Source organism: Ranitomeya variabilis, chromosome 6 (genome assembly GCF_051348905.1).
Source record: "Ranitomeya variabilis isolate aRanVar5 chromosome 6, aRanVar5.hap1, whole genome shotgun sequence".
Classification (NCBI taxonomy): domain Eukaryota; kingdom Metazoa; phylum Chordata; class Amphibia; order Anura; family Dendrobatidae; genus Ranitomeya; species Ranitomeya variabilis.
Genome location: NC_135237.1, coordinates 12,739,220 through 12,767,081, shown reverse-complemented (window position 1 = coordinate 12,767,081; position 27,862 = coordinate 12,739,220). Strand labels below are relative to the sequence as shown.

At 42.9% G+C, this 27,862-nt stretch overlaps 1 protein-coding gene across 2 annotated transcripts in view; it reads right to left on the bottom strand.

The window, feature by feature from the left end:
- Window positions 1–9,982: 9,982 nt before the first annotated feature.
- The window catches only part of TMIE (transmembrane inner ear), a 112,711-nt gene continuing 94,831 nt past the window's right edge, over window positions 9,983–27,862 (bottom strand). For both annotated transcript variants that reach the window (XM_077271756.1, XM_077271757.1), the window contains exon 4: window positions 9,983–11,943. In XM_077271756.1, the coding sequence (XP_077127871.1) occupies window positions 11,504–11,943 (440 nt within the window). In that variant the 3' untranslated portion in view covers window positions 9,983–11,503. The remainder of the gene's footprint in view (window positions 11,944–27,862) is intronic.

Genomic DNA, 27,862 nt, shown 5'->3' with positions numbered 1-27,862 from the left:
GGCTTCTCCTTTCGCAACCATGGTTTGCCAAATAAAAGATAGGATAGAAAAAGAAGAGAAGGGTAGGGGATAATTACCAGTACACACAATTGTCTCAGGACTAATAAACACTGAGTTCGTTCTCCAAACTTATTTGCGCAGAGTCCTCGCAAGAACTTTGCAAGTTTTAGTGAGAGGAATGGTTGCTCAAACCAGATCACTAATGCTCTAAGATCCCACCGCTCTGCCACCAATATGTCACGATTCACACCGTGCTGCCAACACTATGTCATGGATTGTGGGCGACCTTTGGCTATCACATGTGCAGGGGGGCTTATCTTAGTTATCCCTCCACTGCTACAATGTGATGAAAACACAAACAAGGCTATTGACCTATCAATTTACCGCAGGGACTTATTTTAGTTATCCCACTGCTGCTACAATATCACGAACTGCAGGGATTTATGTATATCCCGCTTTCCAGTTCTGCTTCGGAACTTGCAGCTCTCCGGCGCCCCCTTACCCTCAGGTCAGTCAGGGAACTACACCTGGGATAGTCGCCGGACGGGCCGCTTCACTGTGGACTGGCTAGCAGGCACGCTGCAGCGAGGGAATTATAAATGCTCAGGCCGCAGTCAGACAATAGCTTATAAAACCCCGTTCTGTCACTGCCAGCTGTACCACCTAGCCCAGAACACACTTCGCTGCCACCAGCTCAGATTTCTCACAGAGAGGGGTTCAAGCCAACCCAAATTAGTAGCGTAATTAACTTCAGGCACGTGAAATTTTTTTTTGCATAGAACATGAAGAATACGAACTAGTAGTTTTATAATTTACTCCAAAAGATTAGGCAGTGTTTATAAAAGGCATATAAAGATGTTACAATATGAGACAATTTATTGTATGTACAGCAATTATAAAATAAACAGGGATTATAGAAAGATAAAACTCACATTTTGCTTAAGTCATTTCAGGCTAACCAGACTGATAGGATGAGCCAAATGTCCCAGTTCATCAGACAAGAGCTGGTGTAACAGCTTCTCAGGCAAGACTGAAGGCTGGGTGGAGTGCAGTCACTTATACCTGCAGGCTTGTGGCATCACTAAAGGGGCTGAGTTACCACCGCCCTCCCCTTTCCCTCAAAGTTACAGTTTTGCCAGCCTAGCTTTTAATTATCATATCCTCCCTGGACAACCTAGCAGAGTAACGGCACCCACATCCTTCATCTTGTATTGAAATTAGCTTTCTAATGATACCACTTTCGGTCTAGTTGGTCCACACGGTTCTGGAGAAATCCGCACTTTGTACTCATTGTGTTTAGCTGCTAGCGCTTACAGTGGTTGACAGATCTACCGATGGAAATTCAAATATGGACTTCTTATTTTTCTAGCCCAAATCGGTGGCCCAATATCTCACTATAATAGAACAAAGAACCTCATGTCTTTTGAGAGAGACTATACCAGTTCTAGCTGGTACTAGATGGGAGGATTATCTACTGCAGCTACATAGCATACGTAAAAATTCTTGTGGGGAGAGGGAATGAGAGGTTTAGAATTCACACACACAGCAGCAGAAGCAACTAGAGAAGGGGGGGTCAGAGCCCACAGCATGTGTGCTGACAGGAAAAATAAAAAATCATACTCCATTTTATACATTCTTGTGACAGGCTGCAGACACTGTGTGGGGGTGGATAGCAGGGAACATTCGGCCTGGTCATTACACTATAAAGAGACTTATTAGCCCCTGCCTTATAAATCTGTCAGTCCTGGAAACTATAAGGGTTAAATGGTCAGGATCAGAGCTTCCTGTGATCCCAGTCATCACTCCCTGAGAAGTAAAGGCGTCACAATACGAATGCACTGCAGGACATCATACACCCATCATCCACTCACACCCATCATCCACTCACACACCCATCATCCAACCACATGACCATCATCCACCCACACAACCATCATCCACTCACACAACCATCATCCATTCACACCCATCATCCACTCACACAGCCATTATCCACTAACACCCCCATCATCCACTCACACACCCATCACCCACTCAAACAGCCATCATACACTCACACATCCATCATCCACTAACACCTCAATCATACACTGAGCATCCACTCACACACCCATCACCCACTCAAACAGCCATCATTCACTCACACACCCATCATCTATTCACACCCATCATCCACTTACACCCAGACCTTTTATGGAGGGGCAGCTGCCTGGTATTATAGATGCACACAGATGAGGCATGTGTAGGGCGCTTGTCACACATAGGACGTGCACAGTGTCCGTCTCAGAGTCTATTAGTGATGCCCTTACTATTAGATCATATAGAAGAAAAAAAATTGATGAAGGAGAAGACAGCAGAAAAGAAGGCATGGTGCCAGAGAAGAGGGAAAGGAAAAGAAGAAAAAGAGGAATCAATGCAAGAAACTAAGTACAAAAGAAGAAGGAAGAAAGGATGAAAAAGAATCTATGGGGCCATCATATTGTGTCAGGGATCTATGGGGCTATCATGTTGTGTGTGGGGAATCTATGGGGCCATCATATTGTGTGTGGGATCTATGGGGCCATCATATTGTGTGTGGGGGATCTATGGGGACATTATACTGTGTGGAGGGGTATATATGGGGCCAACATATTCTGTGTGGGGGATCTATAGGGCCAACATACTGTGCATGAGAGGTCTATGGGGACATCATACTGTGTGGGGGATCTGCGGGGACATCATACTGTGGAGTGGTGGATCTTTGGGTCCATCATACTGTGTGCGGGGATATATGGGGACATCATACTGTGTGTGGGGGATCTATGGGGACATCATACTGTGTGTAGGAGATCTATGGGGATATCATACTGTGTGTGAGAGATCTATGAGGACATCATACTGTATGTGGGAGATCTATTTGTTCATCATACTGTGTGTGGGATCTATGGGGACATCACACTACCGTGTGGGGGACCTATGGAGACATCATATTGTGTGTGGGGATCTATTGGGACATCACACTGTGTGGGAGATCCATGGGGACATCACACTATGGTGTGGGAGATCTATGAGTTCATCACTCTGTGTGTGTGGGATCTGTGGGGACATCACACTATGGTGTGGGGGATCTATGGAGACATCATATTGTGTGTGGGGGATCTATGGGACCATCATATTTTGTGGGGGGATCTATGGGGACATCATACTGTGTGTGGGGGTTCTATGGGACCATCATATTCTGTGGGTGGATCTATGGGGACATCATACTGTGTGTGAGATATATGGGGACATCATACTGTGTGTGGGAGGGCTCTATGGGGACATTATACTTTGTATGGTGGATATATGAGGCCATCATATTGTGTGTGGGATCTATGTGGCCATCATACTGGGGGGGTCACTTTAGCTACATCATGCTGTGGGGTATTTTACTGTGTTGGTAGTACTGTGGGGACATCATACTGTATGTGTGGGGGTGTGATATGCTATGTGGGTATCATTTTTGTGTATACAGTGGGGAAAAAAAGTATTTAGTCAGCCACCAATTGTGCAAGTTCTCCCACTTAAAAAGATGAGAGAGGCCTGTAATTGACGTAATAGGTAGACCTCAACTATGAGAGTAAAAATTGAGAAAACAAATCCAGAAAATCATCTTGTCTGATTTGTCAAGAAATATTTTGCATATTATGGTGGAAAATAAGTATTTGGTCACCTAAAAAGATGCAAGATTTCTGGCTCTTACCGACCTTTAACTTCTTCTTTAAGAGTTTCCTCTGTCCTCCACTCATTACATGTAGTAATGGCACCTGTTTGAACTTGTTATCAGTATAAAAGACACCTGTCCACAACCTCAAACAGTCACACTCCAAACTCCACTATGGTGAAGACCAAAGAGCTTGTCGAAGGACACCAGAAACAAAATTGTAGCCCTGCACCAGGCTGGGAAGACTGAATCTGCAATAGATAATGAGCAAAAAATATAACAATACAGTAGCAGCGCTCGTGGGATGGATGAGGATAGCTGCGGGTACTGCTCCTTACCACACCATCTGCAATAGGCAAGCAGCTTGGTGTAATGAAATCAACTGTGGGAGCAACAATAAGATGGATGACCTACAAGACCACTCATAATCTCCCTCAATCTGGGGCTCCACGTAACATCTCACCTCGTGGGGTCAAAATGATCACAAGAATGGTGAGCAAAAATCCCAGAAACACACGGGAGGGACCTAGTAAATAACCTACATAGAGCTGGGACCACCATAAAAAAGTACCATCAGTAACACACTACGCCGCTAGGGATTCAGATCCTGTAGTGCCAGACGTTTCTCCCTGCTTAAGCCAATACATGTCCGGTCCCATCTGAAGTTTGCTAGAGAGCATTTGGATTATTCCTAAGAGTTTTGGGAGAACGTCATAGTGTCTGATGAAACTAAAGTAGAACTGTTTGGTAGAAACAAAACTCATTGTGTTTGGAGGAGACAGAATGTTGAGTTGCATCCAAAGAACATTATACCTACTCTGAAGCATGGGGGTAGCAACATCATATGTGGGGTCTGTTTCTCTGCAAAGGGACCAGGACGACCGTGTACATGAAAGAATGAATGGGGCCGTGAAATTTTGAGTGCAAACCTCCTTCCATCAGCAAGGGCATTGAAGATGAAACGTGGATGGTCTTTCAGCATGATAATGATCCCAAGCACACCACCAGGGCGACTAAGGAGTGGCTTCGTAAAAAGCATATGAAGGTCCTGGAGTGGCCTAGCCAGTCTCCAGATCTCAACCCCATAGAAAACCTTTGGAGGGAGATGAAAGTCTGTGTTGCCCAGTGACAGGCCCAAAACATCACTGCTCTAGAGGAGATTTGCATGGACGAATGGGCCAACATACCAACAACAGTGTGTGGCAACCTTGTGAAGACTTACAGAAAACGTTTGACCTCTGTCATTGCCAACAAAGGATATATAACAAAATATTGAGATGAACTTTTGTTAATGACCAAATACTTATTTTCCACCATAATTTGCAAAATAAATCTTGCAAAATCAGACAAGGTAATTTTCTGGATTTGTTTTCTCAATTTTGACTCTCATAGTTGTGGTGTACCTATGATGTCAATTACAGGCCTCTCTCATCTTTTTATGTGAGAGAACTCGCACAATTGGTGGCTGACTAAAAACTTTTTTTCCCCACTATATTTCTATTTTACTTATTTTCATGGTGTTCTCTTGTAGAAGGAGTTATTTGCTAATTGATGAATGGCTGTTGCTGCCATCTGATATCAGCCCCCACAGTACTGTATTGTTTGCTAATATGCTAATGACATGTTGACCTAGCTTGTTGAAACAATGAGCCCCTGAGACCTTCCCCCTCCTGACCTGTGAATGAGGAGGGAGATTTAAAATATCAGGGAGGAGAGACACAGATGAGTCCTGTGTGGAATGATGATGTGTTCACAGCATCTCAGAGAGAAAGAAGAGTATATGGACTATGCTATCCTCTGTCTGCTGGATTGTTGGACTTTTATCCTGTTACTGAAGTGCATTCCTGTTCTGGACTATTTTATCCTTTGTGTGGTGGATCGTATATGGACCTTTCGTATGTTTGCCTAAATAAAGGTTTTGGAATTGTTTACTATACTCTTGCTCTGTTGATTGTGTGATACTGGAGAAGGACCCCGTGACAGGGGGGCTGTGGGATGAAGTCATGGGGTGATGTTATACTCTGTGTCTGTGCATGTTGCAGCATTATTGGGAGTATCATACTATACTGTATAAGGGCCATGATAGGTGGATCATTGGTTAGAACACTCAGGGTTCTTTTGGCAGCATAATCAGTATGTAAGTGCTGCAATACATGTCCCTCTACCTGTTTATAATAGTTGGGAGACAGGATCTCGCCAACTTCACAAAATATATTTTGGATAAGAGAGGGGAACCCAGTTAGAACGGTGCTGTCCTGAGTGTGAGTGCTGCACTAGTCTTTATCTGCGAGCCCAATAGATAATGGAGCGGCTGTCGAGCATGTGCAGTGAGCTCCTTTCTACTGGTGAATACAGTGGGCATTCTGCGCCTTCTAGCAATAGTGCGCTCCCCATCTTTAGGTAAATTGCATCTCCTGCCGATAGGTGACAATGTATCACTGGACACTGGACAGCCCTATAAAGTATCGCTTTGTGCTCCCGAGTTTCAGCAGATCTGTAAGGGGTCTCCCTTCTTGGTCGCTCCTAATACTTTTCTCCACGTGATACGCAGTGTTAGTCTATGTGCACACGTTGCGGATTTTGCTGCGGATTCGCAGCAGTTTTCCATCAAGTTTATAGTACCATGTTAACATAAGGAAAACGAAATCCGCTGTGCCCATGGTGCGGAAAATACTGTGCGGAAACGCTGCGTTGTATTTTCCGCAGCATGTCAATTCTTTGTGCGTATTCCGCAGCGGTTTACACCTGCTCCACAATAGGAATCCGCAGGTGTAAAACCGCTGTGGAATCTGCACAAAATCCGCATTAATTCCTCGTATTTTTCAAAAAAGGTGCAGAAAAATCCACACCAGAATCCGCAACGTGTGCACATGGCCTTAGACGACCGCAGGTGGTCATTTTATCACCTGTTTACGGAGCTGATCCGGCTTTTGGTGCTCAGCGATACTGGTTGCACAGGATGATGTGCTGCCGAGTACGATAATTTTTTTTTGCTGCAGAAAGGAACATTTCACCCGACAAACATTTCACTCGTTCGTCTGGGGATCGGCAGCCTGTTTTGGCTGCACAATCCCCATTCACAGCTCAGATATTCCTGACAGTCCTATAGATAATGAACGGAGCAGAGTCCGAGCCCTGGCACCTCCATCCACTCAGGACAGGGTTGCCCTATTCTTGGGGTGCAGAGCCCCATTCTCTGCATCACTAATGGTCCCAGCGGTCACTCCCCAGGTTTTTTGTTTTTTTTTTAATACCCCTTTCCATACTCTAGACCACCAGGCATGTTCCCTCCTCTCTGGAAACATTACCAGGAAACACTTTAATACCTGAGAACAGCAAGAATATAATCTATTAACCCCTAAGCCACCTAGACGCTAAAGAAGGATTTGACACCAGGGGTGCTGCCTGTAGCGAGGTGGTCGCCTCATGTCACTGATGGAGCCTCGTTCTCCTCATCCGCTGTATAAGAATAGATGTACTAGACGTCTGCGCCGGGTTCTTCTCAGGATTGATGAGACTTCCGTGGATTCACATTGTTCTGGAGGCAATGTTTGATTGTCCTCACGTCCTCGTTAACGTGTCTGGGGGGGATCGGCCCCGATCACTTTCATTTTAATTTTTCTCATTATCTACACAAACCTCCGAGCACTAAATAAATGATTTAAGGCCCCGTCTCACATAGCGAGATCGCTAGCGAGATCGCTGCTGAGTCACTAGTTTTGTGACGCAACAGCGACCTCCATAGCGATCTCGCTATGTGTGACACGTACCAGCGATCAGGCCCCTGCTGCGAGATCGCTGGTCGTGTCAGAATGGCCTGGACCTTTTTTTGGTCGTTGAGGCCCCGCTGACATTGCTGAATCGGTGTGTGTGACACCGATCCAGCGATGTCTTCACTGGTAACCAGGATAAACATCGGGTTACTAAGCGCAGGGCCGCGCTTAGTAACCCGATGTTTACCCTGGTTACCAGCGTAAATGTAAAAAAAAAACAAACAGTACATACTCACCATCTGATGTCCGTCAGGTCCCTTGGCGTCTGCTTCCTGCTCTCACTGAGTGCCGCCGTACAGTGAGAAGTGAGAGCACAGCAGTGACGTCACCGCTGCGCTCTCACTGTACGGCGGCTCAGTCAGAGCAAGAAGCAGACGGCAAGGGACCTGGACACCGAAAGGCGAGTATGTAGTGTTTGTTTTTTTTGGTAACCAGGGTAAACATCGGGTTACTAAGCGCGGCCCTGCGCTTAGTAACCCGATGTTTACCCTGGTTACCCGGGTGCTGCAGGGGGACTTCGGCATCGTTGAAGACAGTTTCAACGATGCCGAAGTCGTTCCCCTGATCGTTGGTCGCTGGGGAGAGCTGTCTGTGTGACAGCTCCCCAGCGACCACACAGCGACTTACCAACGATCACGGCCAGGTCGTATCGCTGGTCGTGATCGTTGGTAAATCGCTTAGTGAGACGGGGCCTTTACTTTATGGAAAGCCAGAAATGCCGGAAACCTTGAGCGTTGGAACCAGGAGACGCAGGTTGGAGACACATTGTTTCCTTAGTTTAGAGGATCCAACACAAATCTGATCAGCGAGGATCGGCTCACTCGCCAAATACTTCAACGCCCAATTATCCAGATTACATTTCCATTTTCTCTAATTAAAAACTGAAACCTGAATAATTCATTTAATAAAACCATTTCTCCGCTGTATAATTCCCTGGATATGTTGAGGGTTATGTCTGGAGAAAGTCGAGCTTTGATCCATCTTGTGAATTCACTTACCTAATTGGGTCCATTCTGCCCCTCCTGCACGGGATGGTGACATCCTCATAGGGGGTCTATATAGAGGGAGACTACATAGCAGCCATTTCTCCACCCGCCGTTATCTGGCGACTATCGCCGAAAGATCTGTTTTTACTGCTGAGTCCATGAGTTTGACCTGCTCCTGTGGCAAGGATCCACAAGGACACAGTGTACGATCATTCCTCTAATGGGATCGTTCCCATTCCTGCAGTGCATCAGTCATTGCACTGGATCAGCACGTGTACCGTGCAGGGTCTCCCGATCCGGCGATGGAGGCCGCATCGGTGTTCAAGCTGCACATGTTGGTGTCAGTTGTGTCCAGCTTAAAAAAAACCTACCAGACGCAACCTGAAAATGGACACTAGCCTGAATGCGAGAGAAACAAATCTATCAGAGAGAATTCTGCTCATTCCGCCACAGGAGGCTACGGTGAATTTTACGGATTTGTTCTCCATTTATTTTCATTAAAAGCAGAAAACCTTATAATCGGCGTAAAAAAATGATTTCTCCAGCTCATATCAAAGCCAGCAAGGATGAGGCTGAAGGTAATTACGGGAACTGCGAACAGGACACTGGAAAGGATGGGGGTCTCAACCACGTAATTGTAAGTATACATGGACACATGCAGAATTGCATTGTGACAGATAGAAGCTGCACTGTTGATTTAGAATCATCTAGCAACTAAAGGGGTTAAAATGGTTATAGCAGACAGGGAGTGGTTAGCTCAGCCCTAGGGGATATAGGGGAAGTTGTTATTTTGTCTAGGAGATCCAAGAGTAAGGTGTGCAGATAGAAATCAGACAAGCTGTATAGACCATTTCTTCCTGGGAAGTGATTGCTATAATCATAAAAGCAGTCAAGACAGCCAGGAGCATCTTTATTACCTCTAGATAGAAGCAAGTGAGCTACAGCACTGGACTCATCCCCTTCCCTCCACCTCACTGCATGAGCAAGGTACAGTTCTGCTTAGGTTAAGACACTGTGTGCGAAGAGACTTTCACATTTGTTGATGAACCATTGCATGAAGAGAAGTGATTCTGTGTGATGAAAAGAAGCTTGAATAAAACCCCTGGGATCAACTCCAGCTTAGAACGGTGTCATAGCTGTGTGCCTGTAAACCATTACCTCTCCTCTACCGGTCACCCTGAGAAAGATTTCCTCAGAATTTGGGTTTGGTGAAGGCAAATGCCAGAGTAGGAAAAGATAGTGTGGTACCATAATAACAGAAAACTGCAGCTGATCATCACATGCCGACACATCAGAACACCGGAATGGAGCGGGACACTGTCAATATTTTACGCACCATTAGGATTCCGCAGTATGAGGCAGATGGATTCATCTCATTTTTGTTACACTAAAATATCATCTATGTCGATCCATATACCACCAGGTGGTTACAGACGGCTAAAGTTTTATTAACAAAGTCATGAAGAAAAAGCTGTTTCTGCTGATAATGAAAAAATACAGCGCAGGTATCAGACCTAAAATCTGACCAGTGGACCAGAGCTTTACTAAAGGACGGTAAACTTTGCTATTGGGCCATAAGATGTCTGAATACTTCACTTAATGGACATGCGCTTGCAATTTCCTTTCTCTGGAACTTTATTTACAATTTCTATAAGAGATTCCCATTTTCTACAATTCTTATTGAATAGAAAACCCACAAAACATTTTTCCATGACTTATTATTGCACATTTCTACTTGTTCATCCCAATATAGAAAAGACCTAAATTTCTTCTCGTCACCTTTTCTACTCTGACATAAAAAATGTTTCACTCTTTTGGCCAAGTAACGTATACATACATATATACATACATATAACATAGTAACATAGTTAGTAAGGCCGAAAAAAGACATTTGTCCATCCAGTTCAGCCTATATTCCATCATAATAAATCCCCAGATCTCCGTCCTTCTACAGAACCTAATAATTGTATGTTACAATATTGTTCTGCTCCAGGAAGACATCCAGGCCTCTCTTGAACCCCTCGACTGAGTTCGCCATCACCACCTCCTCAGGCAAGCAATTCCAGATTCTCACTGCCCTAACAGTAAAGAATCCTCTTCTATGTTGGTGGAAAAACCTTCTCTCCTCCAGACGCAGAGAATGCCCCCTTGTGCCCGTCACCTTCCTTGGTATAAACAGATCCTCAGCGAGATATTTGTATTGTCCCCTTATATACTTATACATGGTTATTAGATCGCCCCTCAGTCGTCTTTTTTCTAGACTAAATAATCCTAATTTCGCTAATCTATCTGGGTATTGTAGTTCTCCCATCCCCTTTATTAATTTTGTTGCCCTCCATTGTACTCTCTCTAGTTCCATTATATCCTTCCTGAGCACCGGCGCCCAAAACTGGACACAGTACTCCATGTGCGGTCTAACTAGGGATTTGTACAGAGGCAGTATAATGCTCTCATCATGTGTATCCAGACCTCTTTTAATGCACCCCATGATCCTGTTTGCCTTGGCAGCTGCTGCCTGGCATTGGCTGCTCCAGGTAAGTTTATCATTAACTAGGATCCCCAAGTCCTTCTCCCTGTCAGATTTACCCAGTGGTTTCCCGTTCAGTGTGTAATGGTGATATTGATTCCTTCTTCCCATGTGTATAACCTTACATTTATCATTGTTAAACCTCATCTGCCACCTTTCAGCCCAAGTTTCCAACTTATCCAGATCCATCTGTAGCAGAATACTATCTTCTCTTGTATTAACTGCTTTACATAGTTTTGTATCATCTGCAAATATCAATATTTTACTGTGTAAACCTTCTACCAGATCGTTAATGAATATGTTGAAGAGAACAGGTCCCAATACCGACCCCTGCGGTCCCCACAGGTCACAGCGACCCAGTTAGAGACTATAACCACCCTGTGCTTTCTATCACTAAGCCAGTTACTAACCCATTTACACACATTTTCCCCCAGACCAAGCATTCTCATTTTGTGTACCAACCTCTTGAGAATAGAATATCAATGAGTCCAGGTATCTGGTTGGCAGGGTCATCCAGTGTCCATTGTCATAGCCATTATTTTTTTGCTGGAGGTTTCTTAGAGGTTTCTCCTCCTTTGCCACCAGCTTTAGCATCTCCTCCTCCTTTGCCACCAGCTTTAGCATCTCCTCCTCCTTTGCCACCAGCTTTAGCATCACCCCCTCCTTTGCCACCAGCTTTAGCGTCTCCTCCTCCTTTGCCACCACCTTTAGCATCTCCGCCTTTTCCACCAGCTTTTGCTCCACCTGCAGGGTCTTTGCCGCCTTTCTTCTCTGCCCCTCCCTTTTCCCCTTCCTTTTTCTTTCCACCATCTTTGTCCTCTTTTCCTTCTCCTTTACTCTTGCCATCTTTCACATCTTCTTTGCCTTTCTCCCCTTCTTTTTTCTTGCCCCCTTTCGCATCCTTCTTGGCATCTTCTGCATCGACTTTCCCAGAAACAGTAGGCACATCCTTCTTCTTCGGTTCAGTTTTGGGAGCTGTAAAGACAGAAAAAAGACTGATTTTATACAGGGGGGTGAAATAAAGTAAAAAAAAACCCTCAAAAAATACAAAACCACTAAATCCATAAAAACTCAATGATATGTCCATCACTTACCCATTTTATCATTATAGGTAAACAATACATGGCATCATACTGTGTGTGGAGGGCTGTGGCGGCACAATACTGTGTGGAGGGCTGTGGTGACATCATACTGTGTGTGGAGGGCTGTGGTTATATCATACTGTGTAGAGGGGCTGTGAGGTCATCATACTGTGTGTGGAGGACTGGTGGCATCATACTGTGTGGAGGGCTATGGTGACATCATACTGTGTGTGGAGGACTGTGGTGGCACAATACTGTGTGTGGAGCGCTGTGGTGGCACAATACTCTGTGGGGGCTATGGTGGCATCATACTGTGTGTGGAGGATTATGGTGAAACTATACTTTGTGTGGGGCGCTGTGGTGACATCAACTGTGCGTAGAGGGCTATGGCAACTTCAACTGTGCGTAGAGGGCTATGGTGACATCATACTGTGCGTAGAGGGCTGTGGTTATATCATACTATGTAGGGGGCTGTGGTCACATCATGCTGTGTGTGGAGGGCTATGGTGGCATCATACTGTGTGTGGAGGGCTATGGTGACATCATGCTGTGTGTGGAGGGCTATGGTGGCATCATACTGTGTGTGGAGGGCTGTGGCAACATCATGCTGTGTGTGGAGGATTGTGGTGGCACAATACTGTGGGGGGGGCTATGGTAACATCATATTGTGTGTGGAGGGCTGTGGCGACATTATGCTGTGTGTGGGGCAATGACGTCATGATACTTTGTGGGGGCTGTTGATGCATGTACATCTTTACCTGTTATTTATATATAAGGCTGATTTAAAGGAACAAATTATATAAACTTTATAAGAAGCAGTAAATTATTGCTTTGATTTGCTGTTACAGGTAAGAATGCAGGTTACAAGAAGGCTTTTCATTTGTATTAGCAGGGAGAGCAGCATTGCCCAACTAAGGCTATGTGCACACGTTGTGGATTCTCTGAGGATCTGCAGCGTTTTTTGGGGTGCAGAAACGCTGCATATCCGCAATTGATTTACAGTACAATGTCAATCAATGAGAAAAAAAAAAGCTGTGCACACGTTGAGGAAAATCCGGTGCGAAAACGCTGCAGTTTAAAAGAAGTAGCATGTCACTTCTTTTTTGAGAATCTGCAGCGTTTTTGTACCCATTCCATTATAGAAATCCGCAGGGGTAAAAAAGCAGCAAATCCGCCAAAAAAAGCAGAAAAAACACACAAAAAATGCTGCGGATCCGCACAAAAAAACGCGACAAATCCGCAGCTGCGTTTTCTGCCAGGAGAGGCAGAATCCGCACCAGAAACTCCTGAACCTAATCCGCAACGTGTGCACATAGCCTTAGTGTGACTAATCAATGATGTGGTGGAGCTGCATCTGTTCTGCTGCTTGTGAATTACAATCATACATTTTCTCTTCTTCTTAATGCACCAGAAAGCAGCAGCAAGTCACAGAACAGCGCTATCAGTGTCAGAGACGGTGCTGCTTATCACAAGCAACTGTAATGAGTTTTTTCATTCCCTGTACAATCCTTTTTGTGAAAGCAGGAATGTTAAAATATAAATCATAATTCAGTAAAATCCAGAGATCTACAGTAACTGCGCCTGTCAAACTCTCAAAGTGTGCGTGTCAATTTTTTTTTTTTTGCATATCCATTTTACTAGTCAAATTTTACATCCGTACACAATACAGCATTACAGCGCCCTGTTGCAGGTGCTGGCTCAATGGTCTTGTATCTACCCAGAATTTCTTACTGTGTCATTTTAGGGAATGATGTTGAATTTTGTTGCAAAAAAAATAGAAAATTAAAAAAATGTAGACATGTAAGTGTGTATGTCTGTTTTCACACAACTATTTCACTAGTCGGATCTGACAAGCGTACTCCTCACAGTAAGGCTGCCGTCACACGCTCAGTATTTGGTCAGTATTTTACATCAGTATTTGTAGCCAAAACCAGGAGTGGGTGATAAATGCAGAAGTGGAGCAGATGTTTCTATTATACTTTTCCTCTAATTGTTCCACTCCTGGTTTTGGCTACAAATACTGATGTAAAATACTGACCAAATACTGCTAGTGTGACGACAGCCTGACACTGCTGCCACACTTTGCATGTTCCCTCTGACAGCGACACCGTCAGTTTCAGTCAGTGTTCTGCACAGAACAGTCTGCCTGATCACAATTGATTAACAGGCTGATTTTGGCTTTTATTTTATAAAACATGCAAATGTTAGTGCGCTGTGTTATTAAACTAAATGAGCTGTTGGTTATTGCTGGTTACCATTAGTTTCTATGGTGAGGTCACCCTGACAGTACCAAGTCTGTGTTTTCATTAATGAGATTTAAGGGGATTGGATACCGTCCTAGGAGACCTCAGAGTGTTACATAAGTCTTTTCACGGCAATTGGAGTACCTGTGCTTCACAACAAGTTTCAAACGACTCGGTCACCTCTAGCAGCTAGTAAAACACTTAATTCTGCTCAATATCAAGCAGTAAACAACAACATAAAATATTCAAAATAATAATAATGAGCAAAATTAAGATCACCACCTTGGTTTGGCCTCCACAATAGTAATGTTTTATAAAGTGGGCCAATGGGAAAATGAATTGTCCAATCCTGACATAGATAATACCATCAGACAGTGACTGAATAAATCCGCCATACTGTACTCAGATAATACCACCATACATGACATATATTTCTTAAATTATATCACTATACAGTTACTGAGCAAGACCACTGTACATAACAGTAACTGAATAATATCATGCATTAAGTAGATAATATGACCATACAGTACATCATTACTTAGATAATGCAACTATACAGTGACTGAGTAAATCAACTGTTTATTTATAATTAATACCACCATACAATACTCAAATAAGACCACCATTCATTACTTAGATAACACCGCTATTCATTACTTTGATAACACCGCTATTTATTACTTAGATAATACCGTTAGATTATTTAGATAATGCTGCTATATATTAGTTATATAATACTATTATATATTACTTAGATAAAACTGCTATACATTACTTAGACAATAACGCTACATATTGCGTAGCGTAGATAATACTACTATATATTACTTGGATAATACCGCTATATTTTATCTTGATAATACCTCCATGTAGTCATTAGATAATACCACTATATATATTGCTTTAATAATACCGCTATATACTACTCATATAACACAGCCATATACACTCACCGGCCACTTTATTAGGTACACCTGTCCAACTTCTTGTTAACACTTAATTTCTAATCAGCCAATCACATGGCGGCAACTCAGTGCATTTAGGCATGTAGACATGGTCAAGACAATCTCCTGCAGTTCAAACCGAGCATCAGTATGGGGAAGAAAGGTGATTTGAGTGCCTTTGAACGTGGCATGGTTGTTGGTGCCAGAAGGCCTGGTCTGAGTATTTCAGAAACTGCTGATCTACTGGGATTTTCACACACAACCATCTCTAGGGTTTACAGAGAATGGTCCGAAAAAGAAGAAAAATCCAGTGAGCGGCAGTTCTGTGGGCGGAAATGCCTTGTTGATGCCAGAGGTCAGAGGAGAATGGGCAGACTGGTTCGAGCTGATAGAAAGGCAACAGTGACTCACATCGCCACCCGTTACAACCAAGGTAGGCCTAAGAGCATCTCTGAACGCACAGTGCGTCGAACTTTGAGGCAGATGGGCTACAGCAGCAGAAGACCACACCGGGTACCACTCCTTTCAGCTAAGAACAGGAAACTGAGGCTACAATTTGTACAAGCTCATCGAAATTGGACAGTAGAAGATTGGAAAAACGTTGCTTGGTCTGATGAGTCTCGATTTCTGCTGCGACATTCGGATGGTAGGGTCAGAATTTGGCGTAAACAACATGAAAGCATGGATCCATCCTGCCTTGTATGGAGCATCTTTGGGATGTGCAGCCGACAAATCTGCGGCAACTGTGTGATGCCATCATGTCAATATGGACCAAAATCTCTGAGGAATGCTTCCAGCACCTTGTTGAATCTATGCCACGAAGAATTGAGGCAGTTCTGAAGGCAAAAGGGGTCCAACCCGTTACTAGCATGGTGTACCTAATAAAGTGGCCGGTGAGTGTAGTTCCTAAATAAGACTGCAATATCATACTTAGATAATATCACTATACATTTCTTAGATAATACTGATATTTATATATATATATCTCCCAATCACTCAGATAATACCGATATGTCGTTATTACATAATACTGCTATATCAAACTTAGATAACCACGATACATTACTCAGATAATACCAGCATACAGTTCTTAGATAATATCGCTATATATTACTTAGATAATACAGCCACACAGTTCTTAGATAATACCCCTATATGTTACTTAGATAATACCGCCATACAGTTCTTAGATAATACCGCTACATATTACTTAGATAATACCGCCATATAGTTCTTAGATAATGCCGCTATATATTATTTAGATAATACCGCCACACAGTTCTTAGATAATACCCCTATATGTTACTTAGATAATACTGCCATACAGTTCTTAGATAATACCGCTATATATTACTTAGATAATACCGCCATACAGTTCTTAGATAATACCGCTATATATTACTTAGATAATACCGCCATACAGTTCTTAGATAATACCGCTATACATTAGGCAGCCTCATCTTTGGGACCACTCTCCACTGCCATGCTACCATGAACCTCTCCTGATGAACCCGTTTATGGGGGAAAAGCGTTGAGAGTCTGCTTCTTTCATCTGAAGAGTCGTATCATCATGGTCTTCAGCCACCTACGTGCAGCACCACATCCCAGTAGATAAGTACAGTGGTATCATTAGGACGTTTGAGTCCTTACTGGCTATCTGACGATTTTCTAGATTATTTTTCATGTGGTGCTTCGGTGTGTAATTATATCTGCTGAAATATGTATTCATTATCATGAGAGCCTGTTGTCTATGTCAGTGCAGCGCCCCAGAGTCCTGGTCGTTGCAGTAATGTCGCTCTTCCACCAGGGGGAGTGATGTTACATCTGATGGCACTAAAGGAGTTCACCTGACCAGGTATCACAGTCACACACTACACTTCACACTCCGGCCACCAGGGGGAGCAAAGGTTCTATCTATTAGGCCACTCCTCACACACGGGTAAAACTGTTGGGTTGGTAGGAAGTCAGGGAGAAGCTGCCTGGGTTTGACCCAGAGAGGACCTGTCAGGCAGACAGGGGGAGAAGGAGGAACATCTGAGCTGCAGACAGAGGGTCCCTGTCAGGGGTGGGATCCTGACAGAGGCCAAGCACGAGATAGAACGTTACAGAGCTGCGCCTGCCCCACGTGCGGCAGCATCCTAAGAAAGGACAAGAAAGGAATTGTATTGTGGAGAGTGAGAAACGAAGTCACAGCACAAGGAGATAATACCGGGAGGAGTTCTGCCCCGAGATCGGCAGCCTCCTGAGGCATGTAGCCGGTGGCTGGAGCACCGAGGGAGTAATAGCCTCTACGCATTACTTCAGAGACCGGCACGACAGTCGATTCCAAGTTGGCTGCCCGACCTTAATACCTATGAAGACACGGAGGCAAATTGTGGGAGAGGGGCGTCTCTAGGGTCCTATAAAATAGCTCCAGGCCTACCCCGTCATACGGGTTGTCCTATCCATACCATCTGGGAGACGGAGAGAAAGAACAGAAACATACACGACAGTTGTGAGGACTATCTCGTGGTGCTCAGCAGGGAGGTACTACAACACACAGGCGCTAGTAGGAAGGCTACTGATTTCCACCTGGATAAGGGAACTCTGGATGTGCCTTCGGCCCGGCCGGATTCAGCCAGCCCTGTTAGCAGTACTCTGGACTGTGGACTCTGAAGTCTTCAGTAAAAGGTAAAGAGACTGCAACCTTTGTGTCCTCGTTATTCATTGCGCCTTAGGACGTCCACCATCACCACCTATACAACTGGGAAGCCCTGGGGACATACTTCACCTGTGGGAAGGTACATCATCTAGCTGCCATTCCATCACCCCAGCGGACCCCTAGCAGCGTCAGTCACCCTGACCGAATACCACAGGTGGCGTCACGAACACCGTACAAACTACTTCACTTTTAATTGGACGCCCCTCAGAAGGGCCATGGACCGGGTCGGGCCACCGTGACATCCCCAGAACCCAGAGAGATAGACCCGGTACCGAGTACCCCATTGCCCTACACGTGGGGGCGCTCCATCAGCACCATATACTCCCTGCTTACTCCCATGGTTCGGGGATGATGAGATAGCTGCTGCAATAGTACCTACATACCAATAACTCTTGTGATCGCATACCAGTGATTATTATGTGTATTGGATAAGATTGTTTGCACTGTCCCCTTTTTTCCACATTTACATATCCTGATTTCCTGCTGGTTATATATATTTTGTCTGTGCATACATTACTCCAGCACTATAGTCTTACTAAAGTCTTATACGGAGTATCAGGAGATTAGGGACAGCCACCGGACGAGCGGGGGCAGCATTCTCGTTTTCTTAGGGTGCCAACCTTGGCACTTAGGTAGGCATCCAGGTAGATTGGTATCTTGGGGCAGATCACTCATTTCTGCACATTGGTTGAGTGAGACTGTTACTATATGTAAGCACAATTCTACCACGTTTCATCAAGAGAAACGGTTTGGTGCAATTTTTTTTTGTGAGGTGGGCTTACCTCTGCATCTATCTTAATGTACCAGCAGAGGTGGTTATTAGCTAAATTAACATTATACTAGCGACATAGAGAGATTAGAGAATCTCCAGTACTCTACAGCCCACTACATTTGAGGCATTTTCTATTTAGTGGATATCTAGATATTGTGTTTCTATTTTATTATACGCATTAAAGGTTATATTTTAATAGGGTTTTTCTAGTGAGCTACTGCTATACATTACTTAGATAATACTGCCATATAGTTCTTAGATAATACCGCTATATGTAACTTAAATACTGCTATATATTACTTAGATAATACCGCCATATATTACTTAGATAATACTGCTATACATTACTTAGATAATACTGCCATAAAGTTCTTAGATAATACCGCTATATTTTACTTAAATACCGCTATATACTACTTAGATAATACTGCTATATATACTCAGATAATAACCATATTGTTCTTAGATAATACCGCCATACAGTTCTTAGATAATACAGCTATTTATTACTTAAATACCGCCTTATTGTTCTTAGATAATACTGGTATATATTACTTAGATAATACCGCTATATATTACTTAGATAATACCGACATATAGTTCTTAGATAATACCACTATATATTGCTTATATAATACTGCTATATAACTCAGATACTACTGCTATATAGTTCTTTGGTAATACCGCCATGTAGTAGTTCTTAGATTATACAGGTATTTATTACTTAAATACCACCTTATAGTTCTTAGATAATACCTCTATATATTACTTAGATAATACCGCGTTATAGTTCTTAGATAATACCGCTGTATATTACTCAGATAATACTGCCATATAGTTCTTAGGGAATACCGCCATATAGTTCTTAGATAATACCGCTATATATTACTTAGATAATACCACTATATATTACTTAGATAATACCACTATATATTACTTAGATGCCGCCATATAGCTCTTAGATAAAACCATTATATATTACTTAGACAATACCACTACAAAGACCGCATGGACCATGGCTCATCCCCCTGAACACCTGCACTCAGACAACACAGGGTGAAGGTAAAACAGTGTGGCAATACATTACTTGATTAACAGACAATAACATATACAAGATGGTGCAAATTACAGAGTCTCACCCTTCCACTGACTCGCCATGATTAGAGCAGCTGCAACTTCGGGGCTTCCATGGCCAACTACCCCCACCAGTGGTACCCCGCTTTTGGCGGGCACCCACAGACAGGAGGCAATGACAAGCTTATGAAGCTGACAATACATTGAAGTACATTTCCAGGTGACCATAGGGTCCCAACCTGGCTTCTCTAAATGTCTCAATGGGGCCAGGTAAACGGAAGGTCCCAACCTGGCTTCTCCAAACATCTCCATGGGTTTAGTGATGGTCAATGATGCAGATCTGTATTCCTCCAGCTAGGACCATTGTCCCTTAAGCTGGCATCCTGTATAATGTCAAATATGTATTCCTCTTGATGGAGCTATGGTGCCTTGGCTGCTGTTCTATAGAGTTTCATTGCAGAACGATAAAAATCCCTTTTAACACCCACAGCTGTCCTCCAGGCCATCATTCACTGGTAAGGGGGAAGGTGGAATGAGATTAACTCTCATTTGAGTAAGCAACATATTAGCAAACATTGATTGTTCAAGTGATAATACCTTATCCTAGCATGTTCGCTCATCACTAATAGCAACACAGTAAACTGCTGATATAATAGGTAAACAGCAGCCATTCAACAATTCAGAAACATCAATTCAAGAGTCAATGTTCAGACTCATATGAACAATAGTCTATGTCTCCTGGCCTACTGAAAATATATGTCAGCATAATTAAGATTAAATGCTGTGTTGTGAATTTGCTCACCCATCTTAATTAGCCAGACATGATAGGATTCCGATCATTATTATCCTGGTTCTCAGCTTGAACTGGGTAACTCCTCACGCAATAGATGAGAACAGACTCATATTCATTGTGTCCACACATGGCGTCCTCCACATCCTGTGGTTCCTGGGTCAAATTCAACTGAGAGTCATAATCCTGTATTCGAGCTGTCAAAGCTGGCATAACTCCTGTGATTGCCGTTTCCTGTGAGGATGTACAGTATATCCACTCTGGTCCTCATCCCAAGGCTGAGCTGGTGGAGTTGGACATGGTGGCATCTGAAACCTGCTGTGTTTGCTCCGCCTATGTCCTGCTGGGTCTGTCTATATGCCTCCCTGGTTGTGGAGCTCTTGGACGGTGTCTACGAACACCAGTTCCCTGCAGTTTCCTTGGATTCACCAGGTTGAGTAGTATCCCACCACTGCCACCAGGTGGGTAGACATGAGAGTCAATGGAGGCTCTCATCCGCTGGCCCGGCTGTTTTGAGAAAGACTGTATGGACAATGGCTCATCCCAATGAACGCCCGCTCTCGTTTTCCCATGGACATAATACACTACTAAGACAACACAAGGTGATGGTAAAACAGTGTGTCAATAATTCATTGGATCAACAACAGACGATAACATATAGAACAGTCACAGAAAATACCCAAGATAGTGCAAATTACAGAGTCTCACCCTTCAGCTGGCTCGCCAGAATCAAGAGTAGCTGAGACTTTGAATCTTCCAGGGTGACTACCATCACCAGTGGTATCCCGCTGTTGGCGGGCACCCACAGGGAGAGGGTAACAACAATCTTAGGAAGTTGGCAATCCATTGAGGTACATTGCCAGCTGACCGAAGGGCCCCAACCAGGCTTTTCCAAACATCTCCATGGTGACAGGTGCCCTGAGGGTCCCAACATGGCTTCTCCTAATGTCTCCATGGGTTTAGTGATGATCAATGAAGCGGATCGGTATTCCTCGAGCTAGGACCATGGTCCTTTAAGCACTGTTTTTCAGGCCAACAAGCTACATGGACCTATACAATGGGTAGTCAACATATTAGCAAACATTGATTGCTCAATGACCCTGCGTCCCTGTCCTACAAAGATAGCAACACAATAAATTGTAGGAGCTGATATAATAGGTAAACAGCAGCCATTCAACAATTCACAAACATCAATTCAAGAGTTAGTGTCCAGACCCATATGAACAATAGTCTATGTCTCCTGACCTACTGAAAATATATGGCTGGCATAAGTAAGATTAAATGCTGTGTCTTCACAATACCGCCATATATTACCTAGATAACACTGCTATAAATCACTCAGATAATGCCAGTGCCTGGATAAAGTAGCCAGTGTTCTGCTGACAGTACAGGTAAATCATCCACAGGGAATTGTTATTCTATGTGAATCCTACGTGTGAGCAGCATGTGTAATATACGAGTCGGATGTGGGGAATATCTGATGGTTTAACCGTTATATAGATGATGGGGGCTATAATTATGAACAATTATAATCTACACTTCTGCTTTCCTATTCCATAATTAAGATCTCGTCTCTTATAAGAAGCAGAACATCATTGCACGACTCAGTAATAATGCGACACTAATCTGCTGCCACCATGAAATGGGAGCAGAAATGCGTGGCCAGAAGGAGGGTTCACGGTAATTAGGCTCCACCATGGAGGAAGACGAGCTCAGCATGTAAATGTCCTCTGGATACAAAGTATTGGATCACCGGAGGAAATATGGAAGTCAGTCACTCATAACGACATTGTCTACACAAATGCCGAATGTCAGATACAATGTGTCTGATCGATCAATAATCAAATGACCAAAGCCACATGTTGTGCTGGTAACAGTGTCCATGTAGCAAGTATTAGTGCCAGCATTAGGCAAGCCATGGCTCATGACAGGGCCCGACGGCAACACGCAGTGGAAGGTGAGATTCCAGCATAATTCTGTAGCGCCAGAGCTGGATCAGCATGTCCACAGGAGTAAGAGAGCAATAAGTAGCTAAATATTTCTGCCATATAGTGCCCACTATCTAGAGAAAATCAGTATCTTCATTACCAGTTAAAAGTTCTGACAACCCTGATCATGCAATGGTTTTCCTTGTTCTTATTGGAATGTGCATATTGTAGATTCTGGCTGAAGTCAGCAAAACCATGAGGGAGCACACATGGAAGCAAGGAGTAAAGAGACCGGAGTGACACAAACCAGAATGTTACGTCTTAGATTCCTCCTGGTGGTCCCCTATTACTCTGATAGTGGCTTTACACCCTCTCAGCAGCTTCATCAGGTCATCACCTGGAATGTCTCCAATGCACAAGCTGCCTCATCAACAGTTCATTCATGGAATCACCGGCCTTCAGAAAGTGTTTGCGCCCATCAGGTGTGTTCTGGAGGCAGAGTTGATTCACAGCTCCATACCATGCTGAGACATGTCCTACAACTGACCTAAGCCAGAATAAGGCAAGGAAGACTCAGCTGAGCACAGGGAAACCATAGTCCATCGTTAGTGTAAGGTATAGGAAGGCAAGTTTGGAAAATTGCTAGAGCTTTGAAGTTATCATCAACTGCAGTCATGAAAACCATCAATTGCTATAATGACACTAGTTTTAATGAGGACTATCACAGGAAAGGATTACCAAGAATTACCTCTGCTGCAGAGGATAGGTTTATCCGAGTTACAAGCCTCAGAAAACATAAACTGACAGCCATTCAGATAACAGCTCATAAATGATGTACAGACATCAAGTAGCAGATACATCTCAGCACTCAGCTAAGCAGAGGAGACTGCGTGGAGCAGGGCTCCATTATCAAATTGCTGCAAAGAAGCCACTATTGGGGACCACAAACAAGGAGAGACCTGCATGGACCGTGCATCACAAGGACCGGACATTACATTGGTGGAATTCTGTACTGTAGTCTCAGAATTCGATATTTCAGGTACAAGCTCCATGTTTTGGTGAGACAATGAAAGTGTGAGGGGATGAGAGTGAAGCCTGGAGGGGCGGTGTGAGGGTGGGAGCAACTTTGCTGGTCACATTAGTGATTTATTCCAAAATCACGGCACATTACCCACCACGGCGACGACAGCATTCATCAGCATTCAGTGCTCTGCACTTAGTAGCCCATCATTTGTGTTACAGCAGGAAGATGACCCAAGCACACATCCATGTGATGTAATAGCGATGATAGTGTTATACAAAGAGCACATTACTAGAGTGCTCACATAATAGTGTTATACAAAGAGCACATTATTAGAGTGCTCACATAATAGTGTTATACAGAGGGCACATTACTAGAGTGCTCACATAATAGTGTTATACAGAGAGCACATTACTAGAGTGCTCACATAACAGTGTTATACAGAGAGCACATTACTAGAGTGCTCACATAATAGTGTTATACAAAGAGCACATTACTAGAGTGCTCACATAATAGTGTTATACAGAGAGCACATTACTAGAGTGCTCACATAATAGTGTTATACAGAGAGCACATTACTAGAGTGCTCACATAACAGTGTTATACAGAGACCACATTACTAGAGAGCTCACATAATAGTGTTATACAGAGAGCACATTACTAGAGTGCTCACATAATAGTGTTATACAGAGAGCACATTACTAGAGTGCTCACATAACAGTGTTATACAGAGAGCACATTACTAGAGTGCTCACATAATAGTGTTATACAGAGAGCACATTACTAGAGTGCTCACATAACTGTTATACAGAGAGCACATTACTAGAGAGCTCACATAACAGTGTTATACAGAGAGCACATTACTAGAGTGCTCACATAATAGTGTTATACAGAGGGCACATTACTAGAGTGCTCACATAATAGTGTTATACAGAGAGCACATTACTAGAGTGCTCACATAATAGTGTTATACAGAGAGCACATTACTAGAGAGCTCACATAATAGTGTTATACAGAGAGCACATTACTAGAGAGCTCACATAATAGTGTTATACAGAGAGTACATTACTAGAGAGCTCACATAACAGTGTTATACAGAGAGCACATTACTAGAGTGCTCACATAATAGTGTTATACAGAAAGCACATTACTAGAGTGCTCACATATCTGTTATACAGAGAGCACATTACTAGAGTGCTCACATAACAGTGTTATACAGAGAGCACATTACTAGAGTGCTAACATAACAGTGTTATACAGAGAGCACATTACTAGAGTGCTCACATAACAGTGTTATACAGAGAGCACATTACTAGAGTGCTCACATAATAGTGTTATACAGAGGGCACATTACTAGAGTGCTCACATAACAGTGTTATTCAGACGGCACATTACTAGAGTGCTCACATAATAGTGTTATACAGAGAGCACATTACTAGAGTGCTCACATAATAGTGTTATACAGAGGGCACATTACTAGAGTGCTCACATAAGAGTGTTATACAGAGAGCACATTACTAGAGAGCTCACATAATAGTGTTATGCAGAGGGCATATTACTAGAGTGCTCACATAAGAGTGTTATACAGAGAGCACATTACTAGAGTGCTCACATAATAGTGTTATACAGAGAGCACATTACTAGAGAGCTCACATAACAGTGTTATACAGAGGGCACATTACTAGAGAGCTCACATAATAGTGTTATACAGAGGGCACATTACTAGAGTGCTCACATAAGAGTGTTATACAGAGAGCACATTACTAGAGAGCTCACATAATAGTGTTATGCAGAGGGCATATTACTAGAGTGCTCACATAAGAGTGTTATACAGAGAGCACATTACTAGAGTGCTCACATAATAGTGTTATACAGAGAGCACATTACTAGAGAGCTCACATAACAGTGTTATACAGAGGGCACATTACTAGAGAGCTCACATAATAGTGTTATACAGAGAGCACATTACTAGAGAGCTCACATAATAGTGTTATACAGAGAGCACATTACTAGAGTGCTCACATAAGTGTTATACAGAGGGCACATTACTAGAGTGCTCACATAACAGTGTTATACAGAGAGCACATTACTAGAGAGCTCACATAACAGTGTTATACAGAGAGCACATTACTAGAGTGCTCACATAATAGTGTTATACAGAGAGCACATTACTAGAGTGCTCACATAACAGTGTTATACAGAGAGCACATTACTAGAGTGCTCACATAATAGTGTTATACAGAGAGCACATTACTAGAGAGCTCACATAATAGTGTTATACAGAGAGCACATTACTAGAGAGCTCATATAACTGTTATACAGAGAGCACATTACTAGAGTGCTCACATAATAGTGTTATACAGAGAGCACATTACTAGAGTGCTCACATAATAGTGTTATACAGAGAGCACATTACTAGAGTGCTCACATAACAGTGTTATACAGAGAGCACATTACTAGAGTGCTCACATAATAGTGTTATCCAGACAGCACATTACTAGAGTGCTCACATAAGTGTTATACAGAGAGCACATTACTAGAGAGCTCACATAATAGTGTTATACAGAGAGCACATTACTAGAGTGCTCACATAATAGTGTTATACAGAGAGCACATTACTAGAGTGCTCACATAATAGTGTTATACAGAGAGCACATTACTAGAGAGCTCACATAACAGGGTTATACAGAGAGCACATTACTAGAGTGCTCACATAATAGTGTTATACAGAGAGCACATTACTAGAGAGCTCACATAATAGTGTTATACAGAGAGCATATTACTAGAGTGCTCACATAACAGTGTTATATAGAGAGCACATTACTAGAGTGCTCACATAATAGTGTTATACAGAGAGCACATTACTAGAGTGCTCACATAATAGTGTTATACAGAGAGCACATTACTAGAGTGCTCACATAACAGTGTTATACAGAAAGCACATTACTAGAGAGCTCACATAATAGTGTTATACAGAGGGCACATTACTAGAGTGCTCACATAACCGTGTTATACAGAGAGCGCATTGCTAGAGTGCTCACATAATAGTGTTATACAGAGAGCATATTACTAGAGTGCTCACATAATAGTGTTATACAGAGAGCACATTACTAGAGTGCTCACATAATAGTGTTATACAGAGAGCACATTACTAGAGAGCTCACATAACAGGGTTATACAGAGAGCACATTACTAGAGTGCTCACATAATAGTGTTATACAGAGAGCACATTACTAGAGAGCTCACATAATAGTGTTATACAGAGAGCATATTACTAGAGTGCTCACATAACAGTGTTATATAGAGAGCACATTACTAGAGTGCTCACATAATAGTGTTATACAGAGAGCACATTACTAGAGTGCTCACATAATAGTGTTATACAGAGAGCACATTACTAGAGTGCTCACATAACAGTGTTATACAGAAAGCACATTACTAGAGAGCTCACATAATAGTGTTATACAGAGGGCACATTACTAGAGTGCTCACATAACAGTGTTATACAGAGAGCGCATTACTAGAGTGCTCACATAATAGTGTTATACAGAGAGCACATTACTAGAGTGCTCACATAACAGTGTTATACAGAAAGCACATTACTAGAGTGCTCACATAATAGTGTTATACAGAGAGCACATTACTAGAGTGCTCACATAACAGTGTTATACAGAGAGCACATTACTAGAGTGCTCACATAACAGTGTTATACAGAGAGTACATTACTAGAGTGCTCACATAACAGTGTTATACAGAGGGCACATTACTAGAGTGGTCACATAATAGTGTTATACAGAGAGCACATTACTAGAGTGCTCACATAACAGTGTTATACAGAGAGCACATTACTAGAATGCTCACATAATAGTGTTATACAGAGAGCACATTACTAGAGAGCTCACATAATAGTGTTATACAGAGAGCGCATTACTAGAGTGCTCACATAAGTGTTATACAGAGAGCACATTACTAGAGAGCTCGCATAACAGTGTTATACAGAGAGCACATTACTAGAGTGCTCACATAAGAGTGTTATACAGAGAGCACATTACTAGAGTGCTCACATAATAGTGTTATACAGAGAGCACATTACTAGAGTGCTCACATAACAGTGTTATACAGAGAGCACATTACTAGAGAGCTCGCATAACAGTGTTATACAGAGAGCACATTACTAGAGTGCTCACATAAGTGTTATACAGAGAGCACATTACTAGAGAGCTCGCATAACAGTGTTATACAGAGAGCACATTACTAGAGTGCTCACATAAGAGTGTTATACAGAGAGCACATTACTAGAGTGCTCACATAATAGTGTTATACAGAGAGCACATTA